At 37.2% G+C, this 18,850-nt stretch overlaps 1 protein-coding gene across 8 annotated transcripts in view; it reads right to left on the minus strand.

Annotated features, from left to right (window-relative positions):
* The window catches only part of RALGPS2 (Ral GEF with PH domain and SH3 binding motif 2), a 134,195-nt gene that overhangs the window by 7,957 nt on the left and 107,388 nt on the right, over positions 1 to 18,850 (minus strand). For 7 of the 8 annotated variants that reach the window (XM_087731432.1, XM_087731425.1, XM_087731426.1 and 4 more), the window contains 6 exons: positions 15,574 to 15,628; positions 11,875 to 11,952; positions 10,211 to 10,316; positions 9,385 to 9,477; positions 1,814 to 1,919; positions 487 to 578 (listed from right to left, as the gene is read on the minus strand). In XM_087731432.1, coding sequence (XP_087587558.1) covers positions 487 to 578; positions 1,814 to 1,919; positions 9,385 to 9,477; positions 10,211 to 10,316; positions 11,875 to 11,952; positions 15,574 to 15,628 — 530 coding nt within the window. The remainder of the gene's footprint in view (positions 1 to 486; positions 579 to 1,813; positions 1,920 to 9,384; positions 9,478 to 10,210; positions 10,317 to 11,874; positions 11,953 to 15,573; positions 15,629 to 18,850) is intronic. The other variant, XM_087731433.1, reaches the window with a different exon arrangement.

An 18,850-nucleotide genomic window follows, 5' to 3' on the forward strand; every position in this document is an offset into this window, starting at 1 on the left:
TGCCAAACGTACCCAGGACTAAACATTTTTTATACATTTTAGAAATACATACAAACAACAGAAAACATGCATGCGCAAGACCTGAAAAATGGCACTACGAGAGAGTTACCTGGAATTGATATTGAATGCTACAGTTTACAGCTTTTTATATAACTGTAAAATAGCCTTCTTAAAATGGGCAATGACAAAAATACTGCCACTCGGACAGATATTTTAGAGCATTCCTTCCATTTCCCCAATTGGTTTAAACTAGCCTCAAGATAGCCCCAAATCTTTCTTCATTACCACAGAAGCTCTGAGGACTTGTCTGCAAAGGGACAAATGGGAAAGCTAAAGCAAATCAATAAGCATGTGAAATCAATGTACAGGCTGCTCAGGGTAGATTGCTCTTCATAGAAAGTGATCAGTTACAGCTCGGTCATCTTGAAGATCTATCAGTTCTCAGCTCTTAACAGTTCATATTCCTTTTCAACATCTTGCTCTCACCTGTTGTCTGTTGCTTTGGCAGGCAGCACTCAGGTGTTTAAACCAGAGCATTGCATTCATTCTGTTTCCAGCTTGAAATTTATATGAATTTCCTAAGTGAGAAAGGTAGAGAAAAAACTGATAAAGAAACACAAACAATACTACATACTTAAATCCTACCCATATTCAAATAACTCTAAATTAAAACATTATGAAAAGATTTAATAGCAGAAGGTTCATATAACTTTACATTTTGTCTGGCATAGCTGCAACTTAATTGTTTGACCTAGTGCGAGAGAAGTTTCAGCTCACCTGTCTTCCTTTCCAGCATTCTAGATTTCAACTAACACCAGTGTCAACTAGGAAAGAACAAAACATTTCCCAGAACCATACAACCAAAATGTTTTTCTTCATCGCCATTACTGCAATTTGTTTATATTATCATTTCATAATTTTTTAATGAAGTGCGAGAGAGCACTGAAATGCACTCTAGAAACCTACATTTGAAAATATTTGAAAATTGTTCCTAAACATATCGATACATTTCAGGCTAGTATTTTCAGTGTCTGGTGTTATACAGTGCTTGCTTGAGTTTAGAAAGGCCAAGTATTACAAAAACATTCCAGGTTGCTGTTGCTGAGTTTGAGCTGACAAGCATTCATAATTTACACCACATATCAGTGGTGCTAGAACAGATGCTAGGAAATAAGATGTACTAAGACTTGAAGGAGACAAAGCAATAAATAATGTTAAGCTCCTTTATCGGAAATTCTAATGATGCTCTTTCTGCATAGTTTGAAGTGCTATGGAAAAGTAACAATTTCTTCACAGTGTAAACTGAAACTACATTGGAGTAACAGAAACCAAGGCTTCTCTGCAAAACAGTCAAGATCTAGTTTTTTTTTTTTTCCTGGTAATAGTGCTACATTTGAACAGATGGTTTCGTTTGGGTTTTGTTTTTCATTTGGAGAGGAGAGGGGACTGGTCAAGCACCTAGTGTTAGCTGAATATTGAATTTTTTTTTATTGTTACTTACATTTTCACATATGTGAAAATACCTCTGAGTGGTCTAAATATAGTTTAAAAGAAGGCAGATGAATACTTCCAATAAAAATCACAACTGGAGTTGTTAGAGTTTGGAGAGTTCTTAGAACTTACTGAAGACTCTAAGGATTCTCCACAGACAATTGTTCCCATAGCATTCTAAAGGCAAACATGACATCATGGAAAGCAATTGAAGAACCAAAAGGTAAACTCCTTCCAATTTCATTTAGTTTCTTACGAATACCTCGGCAAAGGACATGTTTATTCTGGTAATTACTGCACTCTTGGTGCTAACATTGCTTACCCTTCTCAGAATCAGTCAATAAGAAGAGATCTGGATGCTCAGGGTCATCTGCCATCATCACCATCCAGCCCACCACTGACACATTCTTACTCGGTGTGGATTTGAACTGAAAATACAAGCACAGATGTAAACTAATGTAAAACAAGAAGCTTCAGCCAGACTGACTGCACTGCACAGAGCAAGTATGCAAAAGGGCACCTCTCAGCAACACTGTTAAAGACAGAATAATGTCAAAGGAAGCATGACACTTCATAAAATTAAGAAAGTTTATGAATTTTATATTGAATTAGTGAAAACAGAACTTACCACAATGAATGATATTCAAAACAAATAAGAGGAATATCACAATCCCCTGAAACATGTCAACAGACATCTGAACTGCACTGTATGAATACAACAGCATTCCTCACCACATTATTGCACACGTACATATACTATAGTTCAAAAAAGTGCATTAACAAATGCAAAGCTAATCCCTCCACTGTTAACAAACAGAAAAATTAAACTTGTCTGTGCCACAATTATTCAATGTTAACATGCATTAATTATTGTAATAGTCTGTAATTGCACGAGTCCTGTGGACAAGACAACACAGCTGTGTAATTAAATAGTATGACCTAATGCATGAAATGGATCAAATGAGGGTGTAGATTCAATAAACAAGTGTACAGAACATAACGTGCTCATTTATCGACAAGATGTTCAAAATGATGGGGTTTTCCTCTTTAAGGTGTTATTCACACATCAACATAAAACTTAGGCCTCTTCTAAGCACAATACCTGTCGCCGGTACATTAGCCCCTCTCCTGAGAGCTCCTTGGTCCAACTCTCCTTTTCATTCACCTGGTCTGTATTATTTTCTACTTCTCAGGCTTCTCCTCTCATTTCCAGGCTACTTGCCCATTAAATCCAACTCATTTCCAAACCACAAGCTTCCTTCTCCCTGGTCTCCTTGCTTATCTATTAGTAGACCCTCACAATTCACTTTTCATTACTTGCTCAGGCAGTCCCATTCACTCCCCAATACCTAATTCATTCAGTTTCTCTCAAGTCTTTAGTTGCCAGATCTCCCCTTCCCACATTCATGGGTCTGACACAGACTTTTTTCATCAATCCTAGCACTCTTACCCTCTGCAGTGTTTCACCTCAGTTCTCTGCCCAGAAGGTCCAACTCTGCTATATGCTGGTCCTTATCAGATGTGTCTTCCTCCTGTCTTGTGAAATCCCTATTCTAACCTCTTTATCAGCACAGTAATTTTGACCTCTCTAATTACCTTATTAGAAACAATAAAGCTAAAACAATCTCAGAGATGTTTTAAGTCACTAAAATTAATTTATAGTTCTAGAATACTTTTATTCTTCACACTAATGCCACATAGCAGATTTACAACATTAAGCGTCAAAAGTCTTTTGATTCGTATTAGAAATATTGCTTTACCATTACAAATCTAGAACTCTCGTTCAGCAAAAGGAAGCGTTACTGCTAATAAGTTTGAGGGTATCACAAGCAAAGTAAGAGTTTATAAGAATATTCTTTATATGGGAATATAATTACTTTATAAATAAAATTCCAGTGCCAGTCTAATGTCAGTTATTCTAATCTATGCCATAGATTAACTGGAGAGGTTGAATGTCCAGATAAGTTTAACTGTATGGGACTTGTGCAACAGGCTACATTTTAAACCTCAGTTTAAAATACATTAGAATTTTAAATGAACAAATGTTAGACCAATATTTGAAACAAAAAGTATTTTAACCAAGTTAAAAATAATTCAAGAGTCCAGTCTCTCTGTCATATACACTTTTGAATGTATCATCTGTGTACTGCCCTCTTTATGTCGCTATAGTTACACTTGCAGGAACCATTCCATCACAAGTTCCTACCAGTCACGTTCAGCTGATATTTGGGAAACGTCACTGGAAATACAAAAGCTTGGAAACTTTGAAGGGATGCTTGTACAGATAGCTTAAGCGTAAAAGTGATGATTACTGTTCTTAGGAAAGACCTGCCTGCCAAACTTCAAAATGGATGCCCTTTTTTTGATATTACTATGGATAAAAATGTGGGAGAAGACCATTCCTCATAAAACCTGTAGAACCACATATACTAAAGTTAAGTAACTCTACTGCCTTTCGGAGGTTGACAGAATTGGTAACACCTCATAAGAGGAGAAAGTAAATTATAAAGCTCTATCAGACAGCATTTCCTTACAGTGAGGGCTGGATAACATAACTTCTTTCCAAATAGAAACTAAAACTTCTTTGCAGATTCCAGGCAGTAATGAAAAACGTTAAGGAATTTTATCTGAAAGAAGGAATAAAGATGGGGAAAGGGAATAAAATCAGGATGTATACGTATATATTCAGGACTTGCTATGGACCCACTGAAGACATTGCCTCGAAAAATAAGATGACACAATTTACGCTTAAAAGGGACCTGCAAAATGCAAACTTCCAGGTAGTCCTACAAAGCATTAATAGGTCATTTTCACAGAGGTGGAAATTTGAGTCACAAAGCGGTTTTAATAGGTTACAGATCAACAATGTACGTCTTGAACTGCACTCACTTCTAGAGTTTCATGAAAACAGCACATTTGAACTTTTCCTATCTTAGTTGTATACCATAAAAGTAGGTATACAATACGTGAAATTACCATGCAATCAAAACTGCTAGAGCTTGCTTGTTTTTTCATTTTATTCAAAACAACTAGTTAATCATGGTACTTCTCCAAAAAGTAAAAAGCTCCACACAAGGAAAGTGTTTCCTGCCAGCATCAATCCGTCATCACTTGAAACACATGTCAATTTTCCATCCCTGTGCACGGCTGGATTTGTATTCCATGTTTACATAGTCCCCCAGGGCAGTTCATTCTCCACTGATGCATAGAGGCTCGCTAACAGCAAGTCTGCTTTGTTAACATGAAGGGAATGAAAACTTCATTGTAATTTAATGTTCCTGGTCCCTCTTTGCTTTTTTTTATACAGGCCACTGGAATGACACTCTTATTATACATATAGAAAACTACACAGCTCTGGTGCTAGGCTTCACATAACTACACTTTGTTGTTGTTGTTCTGAGCTCAAAGGCATTTATACATAAATCTTTGAATCAAAAACTCTGAATTAATCTGTAAACAGACTTTTCACTCCAACCCTTTGGCACCTACAAATCTCCTCCTCCTCATCTCCTGTTGTGATTTTACAGCTTTTTAATATTCAAATCATTTTCTGAACATACTTCCTAGAATGACAGCCTTCTTTATCAGGGTATTTCAGTGAAAGTGCCTGAGCAACACCTACCAAGTTTTCCAGTCCCAATAAATGGGTCTAATTCTGAATATAACATGCAATGGAAGGCTTGGAATGAACCAGGGTTCATGCTCGAGCATGAAGACTCAAGAATTCTCTGTTGCTTTTCCAAGTACCTATAAACATGGAAATATCTCTCATGCATGCTATGTTGTCACAGAAATTGGCAAGATTTTCCCAGCCCAATCACTATGAACAGTTTTTTATGGGTGTGCTCACATTTTTCAGGGCAAATGCTTCCTTTAATTTTAAGTTGGCTGTTTTTACTGTTGTCCTTTTCTAAAGGTGTGCAAATGCTACAGTTTTATCACAGGAGCTTGTTTGTGGGTACCGTTTCAGCATATGAGATAAAACCTTAAGCATTCTACACACATTCCTCTCAGATTCTCCTGTACCACATCTCTGGGCTCTGACACTCACATGCTCATCGTAGACAATTTTCCATTACTCTAGTAATTACTGAAACCTGTTCACTATTTAAAACACAAAGCTCGTTATATTTAGTAGTCTGTCTTAGTAGATGCAGCACAAGCAAATTTGTCACATCCAGGTATCTACAGCATCCTCTTCCTTTGGACTAGATTCACATCTAGAATACACACTATACTGGATGCACTCCTTTGTCTTTGACCGTAGGCATGAGAAGAAGAGCTGACTTGCCCACATCTAAAAGGGAGGGAACTTCTTGCCCTTTTGGCTGGATTACACTGTGATTTTTATGAGCTAATTTTCCAAAGAGGTTGGCTATTATAAGCCTGGAAGAGCTTTCAGTGTCAGTGCGTTCCAAGTTTTCAGTCTCAGCTGCCTGAAGCAATAGCAGCAGCAGAACGGTCAAAAGCATGCCTGTAATCAAGACACATTTACCATGAGAGCTCTAGCCAGGAAACTTTATATAGCAGACTGACTTTTTCATTGCCAGCATTCCTTTCCATGTCACAGAGGCCTTGAGAAAGGAAGCTGAAAAGACAGATGTTTACATGGCTCCAGAAGATGCTTGGAATATTTTACCTAGGTAAATCTCAAACGTATCAATCTCTGAAAAAGAAACCTGCTTCAAAGTAGACAGTATCATCCTTTTTATCCATTTAATCCGGACAGTAACAAACCAAAACCTAGATCTAGCATCAAATCTCTTTATTTTGCAGAATGGACCGACCTCTTAGGAATATAACCGGACAGTATTTGTACAGTGGACATATACTTATGCACTAGCTATCTACAGATGGTTGACCATCTACAGTTTATTCTCTCTTGATTAACTTTCTTTCTGAAAATGCAACCAAATGTGAATGGAAGCATGACGCTTGACAAATCATCTTTACAGATTCCAGAACAAAAGCTGAGGCTTTGCACAATAACCCTGTAGTGAAATGGGTGGAAATCTAAGCCATCAATGGCTAGGCTCAAAGTACAACACAGGTAGACCAGCTGAACAAAGTTACTGACCACCTATTATTAGGCTGTTTAATAAACTGGAGCCTCTCCCTCTAATCCCCTAACCTCAGTCTCCCACAGCAGTTACCAGGTTATCTTCCACCTTAATTTCAGCATAAAGATTATACTCTGTGTTATAATAACCTTTGGAGCAGAAGTATGTGTGCATTCACTGTAAACTATTTGTTTAAATAAAAGACAATCCAAACTGCAGCTAATAGGTATTACTTTATTTTAATCATGACTGCACCTGGGAAACCAAATCAGAGACTTGAGCTTCGTAACACACTTTGCATCTACGAACAGAACAAAATATGTTTGCTGCCCTAACAAGCTAAAAGCAAGACATCAGCTGCGTACAGAGAAATCCAGCGTTGTGCTGGATAGTTCAGTCCAATTCCAGAGAGCCAACTGTTAAAAAAATAAATCAGCTCTAGCAGTCATTGCTTTTTACTACCGCACCTCCATCCCCCTTTCCTGGGAACTGCGTTGCTCTGACTCCGCTCAGTATTTGCAAGCCATAATGCTGGCAGGCTTCTGATGGGTAATCCTGCGAGCGTTATGGACTTGAATGTCTCCTAGCCTCTATCTGCAAATTTCGTTATTGGTCTGCTGGCACATCTTTGGACAAATAAACATGAGGACACAAGGATGCAAGACAGATTTTAGCTTCTTAGGCACTAGTCTCTGTTCACTAGTAGTTTAGTTGTTGTAGGTATCACAACACATCAGTGACTTGAGGAATATTAAAAGTCAGTTCAATAGGTTCAGAAAATAATTTTTGAAAGAACATTCTAAATGGGTATGACTGCATTTCAAGACAAAAGTAAAGGCTTTTGCAGTAACAGAGACTCAAGAGGATCAGATACCAGACTTGAATGTTTACATTTGTTACCTTTTTACTTCATTTACTTTTCCCAAAGAAAGGGCAAGACCATTTAAACAATTAAAATTATTATTCTGAAGGAAATGTATAAGCAAATGGACCACATAAAGATTCAATATACTTAATTTCCAAACAATAAAATTACCAGCTATGCAATTTTTCCAAGTTCTCTAAACCTGTATGTTATTTAGATTGTTTTCAAATATTTATACACAATACTGAAAAAGCTTCTGATTCAATAGGTACACGTATGGCAAAGTCTTCCGTCATTCAGTACTTTGACAGACAGTGGACAAGAGAGACTTAAAAATGCATAGGCTGTTCTTAAAAAAAACAAAAACAAAAACAAAACTCGATTTTGGCATAAAGCCTAAAGGCATCACATCAGTAACAGGAGCACAAAGTCTGACACTACAAAAAATTTCTTTTTCATTTCTCAACGTTTCCAGAAAAAACAAGCAACTGTTAGTGACATAATGCCAGCACAAGTTCTCTCTTGGTTCTTTCTTTTGCTTTTGCTTTAATGCTTCACATTTCTGCTTATAATAGTTTACAAGTCTCTCTTTCCAACTACCTTTACTTTTAATGAGACAGCCTCTTTCCATAAGGTTTTCACTGATACCAGAGGCAAATGCATCCAAACACATACACTTCTCTAAAGGCACCCAGGAGACAGGATGCTTGGCTAACAGGCCTTTGGTCTGGGCTAGTATTGTCTTAACTGCAAGGCAAATTAAGTAGGATCAGTTTCAATTTCACCTACGCAATCAAAGCTAGTAGGAGTGGGGCAGGTGGATGACAGCAAAGAAACTATGCAAATATTTCTACAAGTAATTAGCTATTATTAAACTACTTGGAGTGTTAGAATACTGTTTCCTAATGAACTGCTTTCAAATAGAAGTGGAAAATATTTTTTTTTGTAGATTAAGACAACATTACATGCAAACTTTCCACACAGAAAATTCAAATATCCAGGAGTCTACTAATCAGAAATCTTACACTTCAAATTTCTACGCTCTGAACATAAAAATGTTAGGATAAGAAAACAGTACTTTGTACCAAAAAGAAATAAGATAGTCCCCTTACAAGGATTCTAGAAGCACATCTCAGTTTGTAAAATTACATAAGCTTTATGCAGAGCAAATGTTTTTCAGTGACAGTTGTCATAAATTAAACACTGGCCAAGGCAACTGTAAGGAATGGTTTCGAGTAGTGAATGAACTCTGAAAAAGATCCAACTATCTCAGATGTTACCCAGTTTCTTAACTGGATTGCTGGCGGTATCCTCTTCCATTATAATTAACCAGTGAAAACAGGAACTACACACATCGTAACATCCCTGGAACATCTACAGAAAATCCTTTTACTACTTCCCCACATAAGCAAAGTATTTTTACCTTCTTTCAAATAAAGTTGCGGCAAATAAAAAGGAAAGCCAGCATCATATGATATGTATGAAGTGTTTTGTACTCCGTTGTAGTTAAGGGAATACAGGATTAAACAGAAAATGACAGTAGTCTAATTTTACCACACATGAAAGCAGTACGTGGTTAATGTCACATATAGTGACTTCCCAGTCTTTCCACATCAATGCTTGTTTGGGTTTCAAGTAGCGACAAACTTTTGCAAGACTCAGATATCATCAAAAGATATGACTTCTACCTTTGAAAAGCAGACAGATCCAATGACATAGTTCCCTTCCTTATAGACCAACACATTCAAAGAGACCCATGGCATATGCAAAGCAGATGTTCTTGGTGTAGCATATAAATGTGCACGATATTTCCATTAGGGCATATCCATATGAGGTGACTGACTGACTGGAAGACAGGATAGTGCTGACTAGAAATCATGCAAGTCCTGAACTATTCTCAGTGTTTACATCATGAAATCACATTTTAATTTTGGCAGATGATACTGGAATATGCCTGTTTTTACATACATGTTTTCTCTCTGTAGCCTTCAGAGATTTTGCAGCATAGTAAAAGAGTTGGGTTCCACACAGTGCTACCCAGTATTTTGTCCAAGATGCTACCTAGAGAGAAAAGAGAAAAAACCAAAAGTACAATGCATAAGTGAAATGTTTCATAACATTGAGCTGTAAAATAGCAGGCATCATCCTGCAGGAACATGACAGCACTAACTGTCCAGCCAAACCATCAGCCATGTTTCCAAAGCTGCTCTTTCTAGTTATTCACGTACGCCTATGAATGCATTAAAAATCTAGAAAGCAGAAAGAACATGTGCCTTTCCTCACTAATCTGAGCAAAATTTTCTGCATCTTACTCTATACTTTCTGCAACCTTTATTGAACACTCCACTGAGTTAGAGTACATCTGTCCCTTTTCTTTTCCGTTTTACATACTGCCATAAGGTATCCCCCGTTGTCGTGATTATGTATTGTGATTTATAATTCATAATCAAGCATTTGCAATGCAAGTGCTAAAGGTTATTATCTATTGATAAATTGTTAGGATCCACCTACCATTCAGGAAGACAAAACATGCTTCTCTCTTTTAAAGTTATCAGTAATTGTAAGAAATTTTATGTAACGTCACACTTCTCTTCTACTCCCTAGGTTATGGGCATAGCCTTATAAACTGAATAAATCCACCAAACAGAAGAATGTAAACTCTAGCAGTGACCCTAAACCTTAATCAGCAAGGCAGAGGAGATCTCAGACATTTGAATTAGTTGCACAATGGCCATTTTATTGTATTTATAACTGGGCAAAGGAAGAAAGTGAGAAAATTAATTAAAAATCTTACTGTAGGTTTTTTGCCTTCTTTCAACAAAGTTTTCCTCCTGAGAACACCTTGAATAGTAACTGCTCCTGGGTACAAATGAACAGCCAAATCTTCAGATTCTAGGGAGCTGAAAGGAGTGTGTGAAGATTTGTGTGAAAAAAATATTTTTCCTAAAGTAGTTTTCCAATCATTACCACAAACTAATGCAAACATCTGTATTTTAATTTAGAAATGTCAACTTTTTATTTATTGGACTTCATTACAGAAAAAGACTTTGGCTGTTACAAGGAATTGCTGTTGTGGAATTTACACTCACAAGCAAGTGTGATCAGAAAAATTAATTAGCCAAGCAGATAATCCTTAATTAAAAAAATTAAAACTCAAGACAACTGAAATACAAGAACGATTAATTTTTGAAAAGTAAACATTTGAATTGCATTCATACAGTTGCTGTATGTATTAAAACCTCTCCTTCAGCCCTTGCAAGAAAGATTATTTTTTTGTTAGAAACACTGGAATCATTAGCACATCAAAAACGAAGCATAGCTCAAACATGCACAAACTTTAAAATTTCTGAAAGCAAGAAGAGTGGGCAGGAGCAGTAATAAAGAGTAGAAACCCGAACCACAGCTTTCAGGTGTTTTAATGCATCTGGTGCTCTACTAATCATCTACCCTATGTAGGATCTAAGAGCAATGGGCCAAAACAAATGCTAGGTACAGCACTGTGAAAAGAAAACTTAGCTTTATTAAAATTATGAAACTGACTGGCTTAAAAAACATTTTCAATCACAAAAAAATTACAACAGGAATCACTTCAGTAAATGTCAATCAGAGCATATAACTAAATTGCTGAACCCAGCAGCTTTCCAGAAAAGCCAAGAAATGGAACAGCGCCTGAAACTCGTTTTGAAGTAAGCCAGGATTTGCTGTTTCATCCATCCTAACATTCATGAAAGTTCAGAGTAAATTGGAAATCTAGCAAACATTTTCATTGCAGCACCTGCTGAGGGTGATGGTATGGAGACAATTTTGGACATTGATGTGAACATGAGTTTAATTCAGTGAGACAATGCTTGCTTCTTAACATGGAAAAAGTTTGATAGTTAACAGCCATCTCTTTCCCATCTACAGTGCCACACAGCTGGAGACAGAACTTGTATTTTAATTAATCAGAATAATCAGTTACATTACTCTGTCAGCTTGCAAATAATACTATATATTATAAATTGGGGCCAATTTTAATGCGTTACTCATTTTAGCCATATCTCTGATTTCAGGGAAGAGGGGAAAAGAAATTCAATACAGAACTGCCAGCAAAGAAAACATCTTGAATGCCATCCATTAGCTCAAGAAGCAGCTTTGTTGTCCACATGAGAACTACCAACATTCCTACACAGTGGCAGGCACTGAAAAAGCTACCAAAACAACTTTAAGCCTCGATATAAAGATCCAATGATTCAGAATTTGGATTTGCAGACCAGAATGAACAAAAGCCCTTATGGCAATACAGATTTAGTCATAGAAGAGGAAAGCTTGAAGCCTGAAGAAAAAGGTCTCTACCTTTATTTTCACGTGTAAGTTAGAAAGATAACATCAGAAAACACCCACTTAATTATTAAACCAAACCAAATCACCAACACCAGAGGGAAAGTTTGACACCTCTGTGTGCAGTGGGGATTGTACCTGCTGGCCTTCATGTGGCCTCGATAGCCATTTCGTGACACTCTTGTCCCCGGACCGAGAGAATGGTACAACCTGTTCCTGTTGGATTCCATTATAAATTGTACGTATTACATATACTTTTATTCACACAAACAGCACGACTGCTAAAACAGCATAGCATTTTTTTTGTGTGCATATCACAAAGCCACTTCTTCCACATAAGAAACAGAGGATAATTTTATTTAGACAAATGCATGCAGGGGTAGATACCATGGGTTTTTTATTTCATCAGATGTTCTCTTTGTCAGAACTCATAATACTGAAGTGTTTTATTGGCACTGAGGAATAATACATTTTGAAGAGCAAAATCTGCATTTAGTTCTTAGAGATTAAATCATGGTAAAAGAACCATATTAATAAAACTTGTCTTTAAATTCTAACTTTAGATGTTAGTAGAAAAAAACGGTTTCAACTTCCATGAGTATGCACACACACAAGCTGTTGGGCTGAGAGGAATCAAAAGCACTATCAAAACACGCTTGACACTGTTTAAAATACTGTCGTATTAAGTAACATTGAAATAAGCTAAGCAATATTTCAGTTCTCCAGTTCATATAAGCTTTAAACTTTACCTATAAGCTTCACATTTTAGAGTCGTTAACGTGATCTATACTGTTATCCCTAGCCAGGACTTGTACTCTAGACCTGCCTTTTGAATACTGCTTTGCTTCATTGAACCTTGTTTTTCTGGATCAGATTCCCTAGTTGACTGAATTCCATTTAAGTTAACAGAAGCATAGGCACTTCGTCCTCACCTCCTGTTTTTAATCCGTTTTTCTAGTTGTTTGTATTATGCTGAAAGATTGAAAATCAGCTCTAATTCTGCAGAAGCAGGAAGTTTAGTACAAGCCTATGAGAATTTTACAGGCAAAATCTCCTACACAGCATAAATCTAACAATCTGTCACCTGTGAGAGGGGCTTTGCAGTAGCGGAAAGCTGCTTATTTATGGATAGGGCAGTATTTCTGAGAATGGGAAACCTAAACAAGTAGCATTGTCATGTTTCAATCTGAACTCAGAATAGCATACAGCAGGCAAACAAAACAGGCTTAAAGAAGTGATACAGTAAAGGTCAGCAGCATTAAACAAGAAGAACAGGGGTGTTTGCTTGTTTCTGTCGTTTTGGTTTTTTAAACCAGCTCAAACTATTTCCTTTGCTGCAAGAAGAACTATCAAAAAGATACTAATGAATTACCATCTACTAATCTATCCCAGAATCCATCATCATTTGTTTTTCAACATAACTGATATCTTTGAATTTATGAATAAATACATTCAAGATATAGACAAATAAAACAATAATTAAGATGAAGGGAAGAAAACCATAATATGAGCTGTATATTTGCATGTACATATATTTTGTGTGCAAATGAAATACATTTTCTTCTTACCTTTAAGCTTGTTTTTTTGCATAATGAGGCTATCACTCTTGGATTCGAGCTATTTCAGGGAAATCTCTTCAGAGACACTCAGGATGACAACCAAGGAGACTGAAGTGCCACTTAGTGTACTGCCCTTAACATGATATAACTGTCAGGACTTGGAATTAAAGTCCTTCAAGTAATTTTGATTAGCCTAAAGGGACACTCCAATGCTGAAAGCTCTTTCTCAAGTTTCTGTCGCACTTAAAAACAAGCAGTGACTCTAGTTCTCATCCCTTCTGCATTTCCCAGTTACAAACAACAGGAGGGCCAGGAAAACCAAGAATATTCATTACAATTCCTTCTGTTACCTGCGGAATCTGTGTGTGGAGTATCTAATTTCTTCCTGTTACGAATATGATGCAGATTTAAGCCCTTCTACCCAAAGATCCTGTTCCTAAATCACTGGGAAGTATTGAATTCCCACTCGCACTGCATAGGAAGTAGTCATCAATAACACTGGATGTATCCCAATTTTGCCAGTAGCTGTTAATTACGGACAACTAATGCTTCTCCCTCACTTAAAGACTTTTATAAGAATGGAAACCCACCGTACAGATCAAAACTAGAGACACACCCTCTCTAGTTATCTCAGATTTTGACATTTGCATGTCAGTGTATTACCTATTAAATTCCAAAACATGCCTCCTCATCTTATAAACCAAGGAACAGACACAAGGTTGCTGCGTATCTCTAGGAATTTCTGTAAGGAACCCAGTCCCTCTCCCAGGAAGCAGGCAAGAGAACTCACCCTGAAAACCAGGCAACTTCAAACAGAGTTCTCAAACAGCTCCCTCAGGAGAGAATAAAGTACCGAAGGCAAGTGGAATTTGGAGGAGGAATCTTCTGACATAATTGTTTGACACGGAGCAAACCTTTTAACTGGGGGTAGTCTGGGACAGCCAGTTCTCATCAGGACAGGGATAAAAAAACCTCTGCTTTGTCTCAGAAGTCCACACAACAGTTCTAGAGAATGTTACCATGAGCTTAAGCCTAAGGCTTACTAAAATTTTTAAGCTTCTTATGCTACCTGGGGTAAAAGCACTCAGATCACCATTTTGTCTAAGGCTTTTCCATATAATGTGTTCAACCTGAACTTGATTAATTCCATAAGGCACCAGGGAAAGAAAAGCAAGAAAACCTTTTGAATGTTGTAGGTTGCATCACAGAGCACATACAAGTTAGAGATTTTCTTTCTGACCCAATTTTCTTTCTGTGCTCATGTGGAATGTTCTTATTGCTTACATAATGGAATCATAAGGGCATTTCCTCATGTATGCCATCATATTTATAGCATGAAATATCAAAGAGTTCACCTTTGGCACAGAGAGATTTTCAAAGATTTCTTCCAAAAAGTAACACAGAACTTCAACTGCTTCAATGAATTAAAGCAGAATATAAGGTTTGTGGTAACAGTTCCTGACTATACAAAGAAAGCTCTGACAAAAATTTCTAAAAAACATGTCTTCAAAGCATGGTGGAAAAAGTCATCCATGGCAACTCTGAAGATGATGTATTACCTGAAATTGAGTTACAGAAGCAAACTACGCACTGTATTGTGCATCTTACTTGGATGTGGGAAGATGAAATTTCCACCTTTTACTATATTAAACTACAGCTGTTAGTCTTTTTCCACATTCTCAAATACAACATGGGAAAGGATTGAAGTGGTCAGTGTCACCTGAGCATTGGCAGGTATTGGATAAGGAGCAAGATGCTAATTCTGGACCACAAAATCAGACATTATCAAGGGTCATTTTTGTGTTTTCCCATGTAATACAAGGGCAAGTAACAATGAAGTGAAGAGCAGATGAGAGAGACAAAACAGGTGACAGTGTCAATGACAAGAACAAAGGGACCAAGAATGGATTACGTATCTCAGGCAAAGTGAAAATGAAAAACAGATAGGTTGCATGAATAGCATACACAGGATATACAAATATATAAAACCAGAAAAATCATTTGATGTTTAATGGTACTCTGGTTTAGCTATTTAGAAGAATGTGTGCAATGAGTAAGCACCCAATTAGACAAAAGCCCTATTAACTACTAGTGAGCAGAAGGTACTTCTCTGCTGCATTAACAGATCCAGTGAACTTACTAGAGTTTATTAATATTCTTACATACAGAAGATCTCTAGATCACTAAAATAAAGCATCATTTTCAGGACTGAGTGAGAGACTGTAAGTAGCAATGTCTGAATAGAGAAATGCAAGTTTTGAGTGGCAGTTTTTCTTACCTTTCAAATGCTGGCCAGGAAGTCTCTTCACTGAGTTCAGAACCATCACTGCTACCTTGTAAAAGATAAGAATGAATGATACTTTATTTCATCATCTACAATCCATCTATTTCAATTATGTCTGTTTCTCCTCAGAATATTTGAGATTAAATGTGTAAAAAATATTTCACTAAAATACTACAATGAAAATACTTCGTGATTTGCTTCAGGAATTTCATATAAACTGAGGTAGAGACTTGAAGGGACAGGGTCTAGGTGCACATTAAGAAGCTGAAGAAAAGGATAATAAATGGGAAAGGCATTTTCAAAAGTTAAAGAATACCCTAAATGCAGATTTGTCTGATTAACACAACAGGCATTTAAAAAGAAAGGTCACTTATTTCAAATAATTCCTTATGAAGTCATACATGGTCATGACACAGAAGTGCAAACTCACAGTAGTGCAAACTCATTGCTGAATCTCCCATACGTTAGAAGGCTTTGCTGATTTGAGAAGCTTTAAAGAACTTTTTAAAGCTATCTCCCACCTACTATATCAAATCACAACAGTATTGTCTCCTTCTGTACTTCACAAAGTAACCCAATGTTACTGTAAGTATTTTATTTTAAACACTGAAAGTAGAGGAAAAATAAAAAATCCAAGTATCTGATGCACCCACTCATGGCAGGCCCATAAATAACATACTAACTTTACAATTATAGTAAATCACATCAGCCTGAAAATTAGTATTTAAATACAGACACAAGCTAGTGTTATCTGTAATGTTGTTAAAAATCAGTAAATATATATCAGTATAGAAATACTGTTAACAGAACTCAGTAACCTCATTTAGTAACTATACTATAAACAATGTTCAAGCTGTTGTCTTCCTAGCTCTTCACCTTTCCGACCAGACCACCTTCCCATGCCAGATACCATCCCTGCCCTCCACTTCAAGCCAATGTGTGTTTTCGGCTCCAGACAATCCCAACTCCTCAGTTTCAGCCTAATTCAATGTCGGTCACTGCTAAAAGCCCACCTTTTGGCACACTAACTTGACAGCTTGTTTGCTCTGCCTCCTGAATACCCATATATAAAAGGAAGAATTGATTTACAATGACTTTCAGAGGGGGAAAAGAAAAAAAAAATCGGAATCAATGCACCTTACTTAAAGGTTCCCACAGAGAAACAAAGGCTGCAAATGGGAACACGTTCCCTGTAATTTTACACAGAAAATCAGCAGGGAACAGCGGTGCCCCGAAGAATAAAGCTAATCTGTACAAAGGTACATCTGGCTATCCACTGAGTAAACACAGAGTAAAGATGGAGGCAATAAAAACTCACACACAGCAGGGGTAATTCCAGCCAAGAGCCATGAAAATCTCGGCATGGACTGAAGTTCTCTCTGTGCAAAATCCAAGAGAAAATACATGCCTTTATCTGCCAGCCAATTCAACTTAGATGCTTCTTTTCCAAACATTAGCTCAACATCCTCATATTAACATGATCTCTAAGGGATACTGGATAATTTGGTCTCAGCTTATCCTGAACTTTTCCTACAGGAAGGTCCTAACCTAGCTCACACTAACATTACAGTAAAAGTGACTTGTATAGTGGAAGAAGCCAAGAGACATAAAAAAGTGATCTTCTGGTGGAGCTACTGGCTCCTAAGCTAGGCATAAAGGCCTGCAAGAAGGGGAATACAATACTCAACAGGTGACTAATTATTCTAGAAGTGTCTTTAAGATTTTAGTACTTACATTCTCAGATCACTAATCCTTAATCAGCAGGTAGTTTGTCCATAAAAGAAAAGTACAGTTACTTATACTTCTGTGACTTATACTCTGTAGCTGCTAGGACAATGTATCAAAGAGCCACAGTTACTACAGTTGAGTAAGTGCTCTTACTTCAAGTGACTGTCTGCACAAATGTAATCTATCAGCAAACAGTCATTCTGGTGCCACAGGCAGGTGAGTAAAAAGTGGCTATAAAAATAATCAGAAGTTCTGTTCAGCACAGTTTACATCTGACCTGCACCATGGAGAAGTAAGAGAATGTGTGGACTGAACTCCACATTGCACTACACACTTCTATATAGGAATACCACCAAACGTATCATGAAGTATCCCAGGAAAAACTGGAGTAACCTATCCAGATGGAGCCTGCTGTTATGGTAGAAGTCTTTGCAAAATCCCAAAACAAAGCTTATAGTTTCCTGGAAGAAACAACTGTCACTTACTATTTTCAATAAATTCTGTGTCCACATCACAGTGAAAAGCTCAGTGATTTATTTCACCTAAACAAAAACACAGCTGCACTCTCTGTAAGGCAATATACAAAGTCTCTTCAAATAAACAAGTAACATGGTTTGGGGATGAAGAGACAGACTCAGATGTAGCAGAATTCGGAGACAACTTCAAGCAGGTATTTTGGGTAAGACCTCCCAGCTGACTGTCTTTGAGGAAGACTGTTTATAGTAGAATATCTTACAGTAAGATTTTAAAGTACTGTAATCCTCTTAGCAGGTGGAATGACAATTAGGAAGGTAGGTTTCAAGTATGATGATTTCTCAAGAAAGGGAATCCAGCATCCTGGACTGTTGTGACAACAAGAGTGAGCTTCTAGAGCCATCTAAACACCAAGGAGCACAAATGATAGAATGGCACAAACAGGAAGTGAATAACTGAAGCTACTATCAGGTGCACTTGCATCAAACTAAGGCACAGACTGCATTATTCTAAGCAAATGTAATAGTCCAGTATGGCAGGTCCTGGACTGTTTCTAAGAAGGCCTGATCCAGACCTGTCCAAAGAGAGTCTCTCCTATTTGTTTCTGTAGGTTAGCCTACTTAGAAGTTTTGTAGTAATTCTGGCTCGAAGGGACCTTGGGAGGTCACCTGGTCCAACATTCTAGTTAAAACAAACCTAACTTGGTGATCAGATTGCTGAGGGCCTCATCTAGTCATGTTCTTCAAGGAGGCAGAGTCTACAGTCTCTCTGAGCAACCTGTTACTGAGTTTCACAATCTACACGTGAAAAGTTTTCCTTGCAGGTAATTGCAGTTTTCCTTGTTGCTACTTGGAGCAGTCTGTCCTGCAAAATGGTGCAGTAATTCCTGTTTACTCTAGTCATCCAGCCAACACTAAAGTTATAAGGGACACTTAGAATCTTATTTATTTCCTCATTACTGCATAGATTTAGCTTGATATTAACAAGAAGTGCAACTTTAATATGACTAGAGCTCTACTTGATTGAGGCCCACGTGATAGTGTGTTCTAATTATGTGGGTTTCTAACAA

Source organism: Nipponia nippon, unplaced genomic scaffold (genome assembly GCF_047370975.1).
Source record: "Nipponia nippon isolate SJK-2023a ecotype South Korea unplaced genomic scaffold, ASM4737097v1 scaffold_5, whole genome shotgun sequence".
Taxonomy (NCBI): domain Eukaryota; kingdom Metazoa; phylum Chordata; class Aves; order Pelecaniformes; family Threskiornithidae; genus Nipponia; species Nipponia nippon.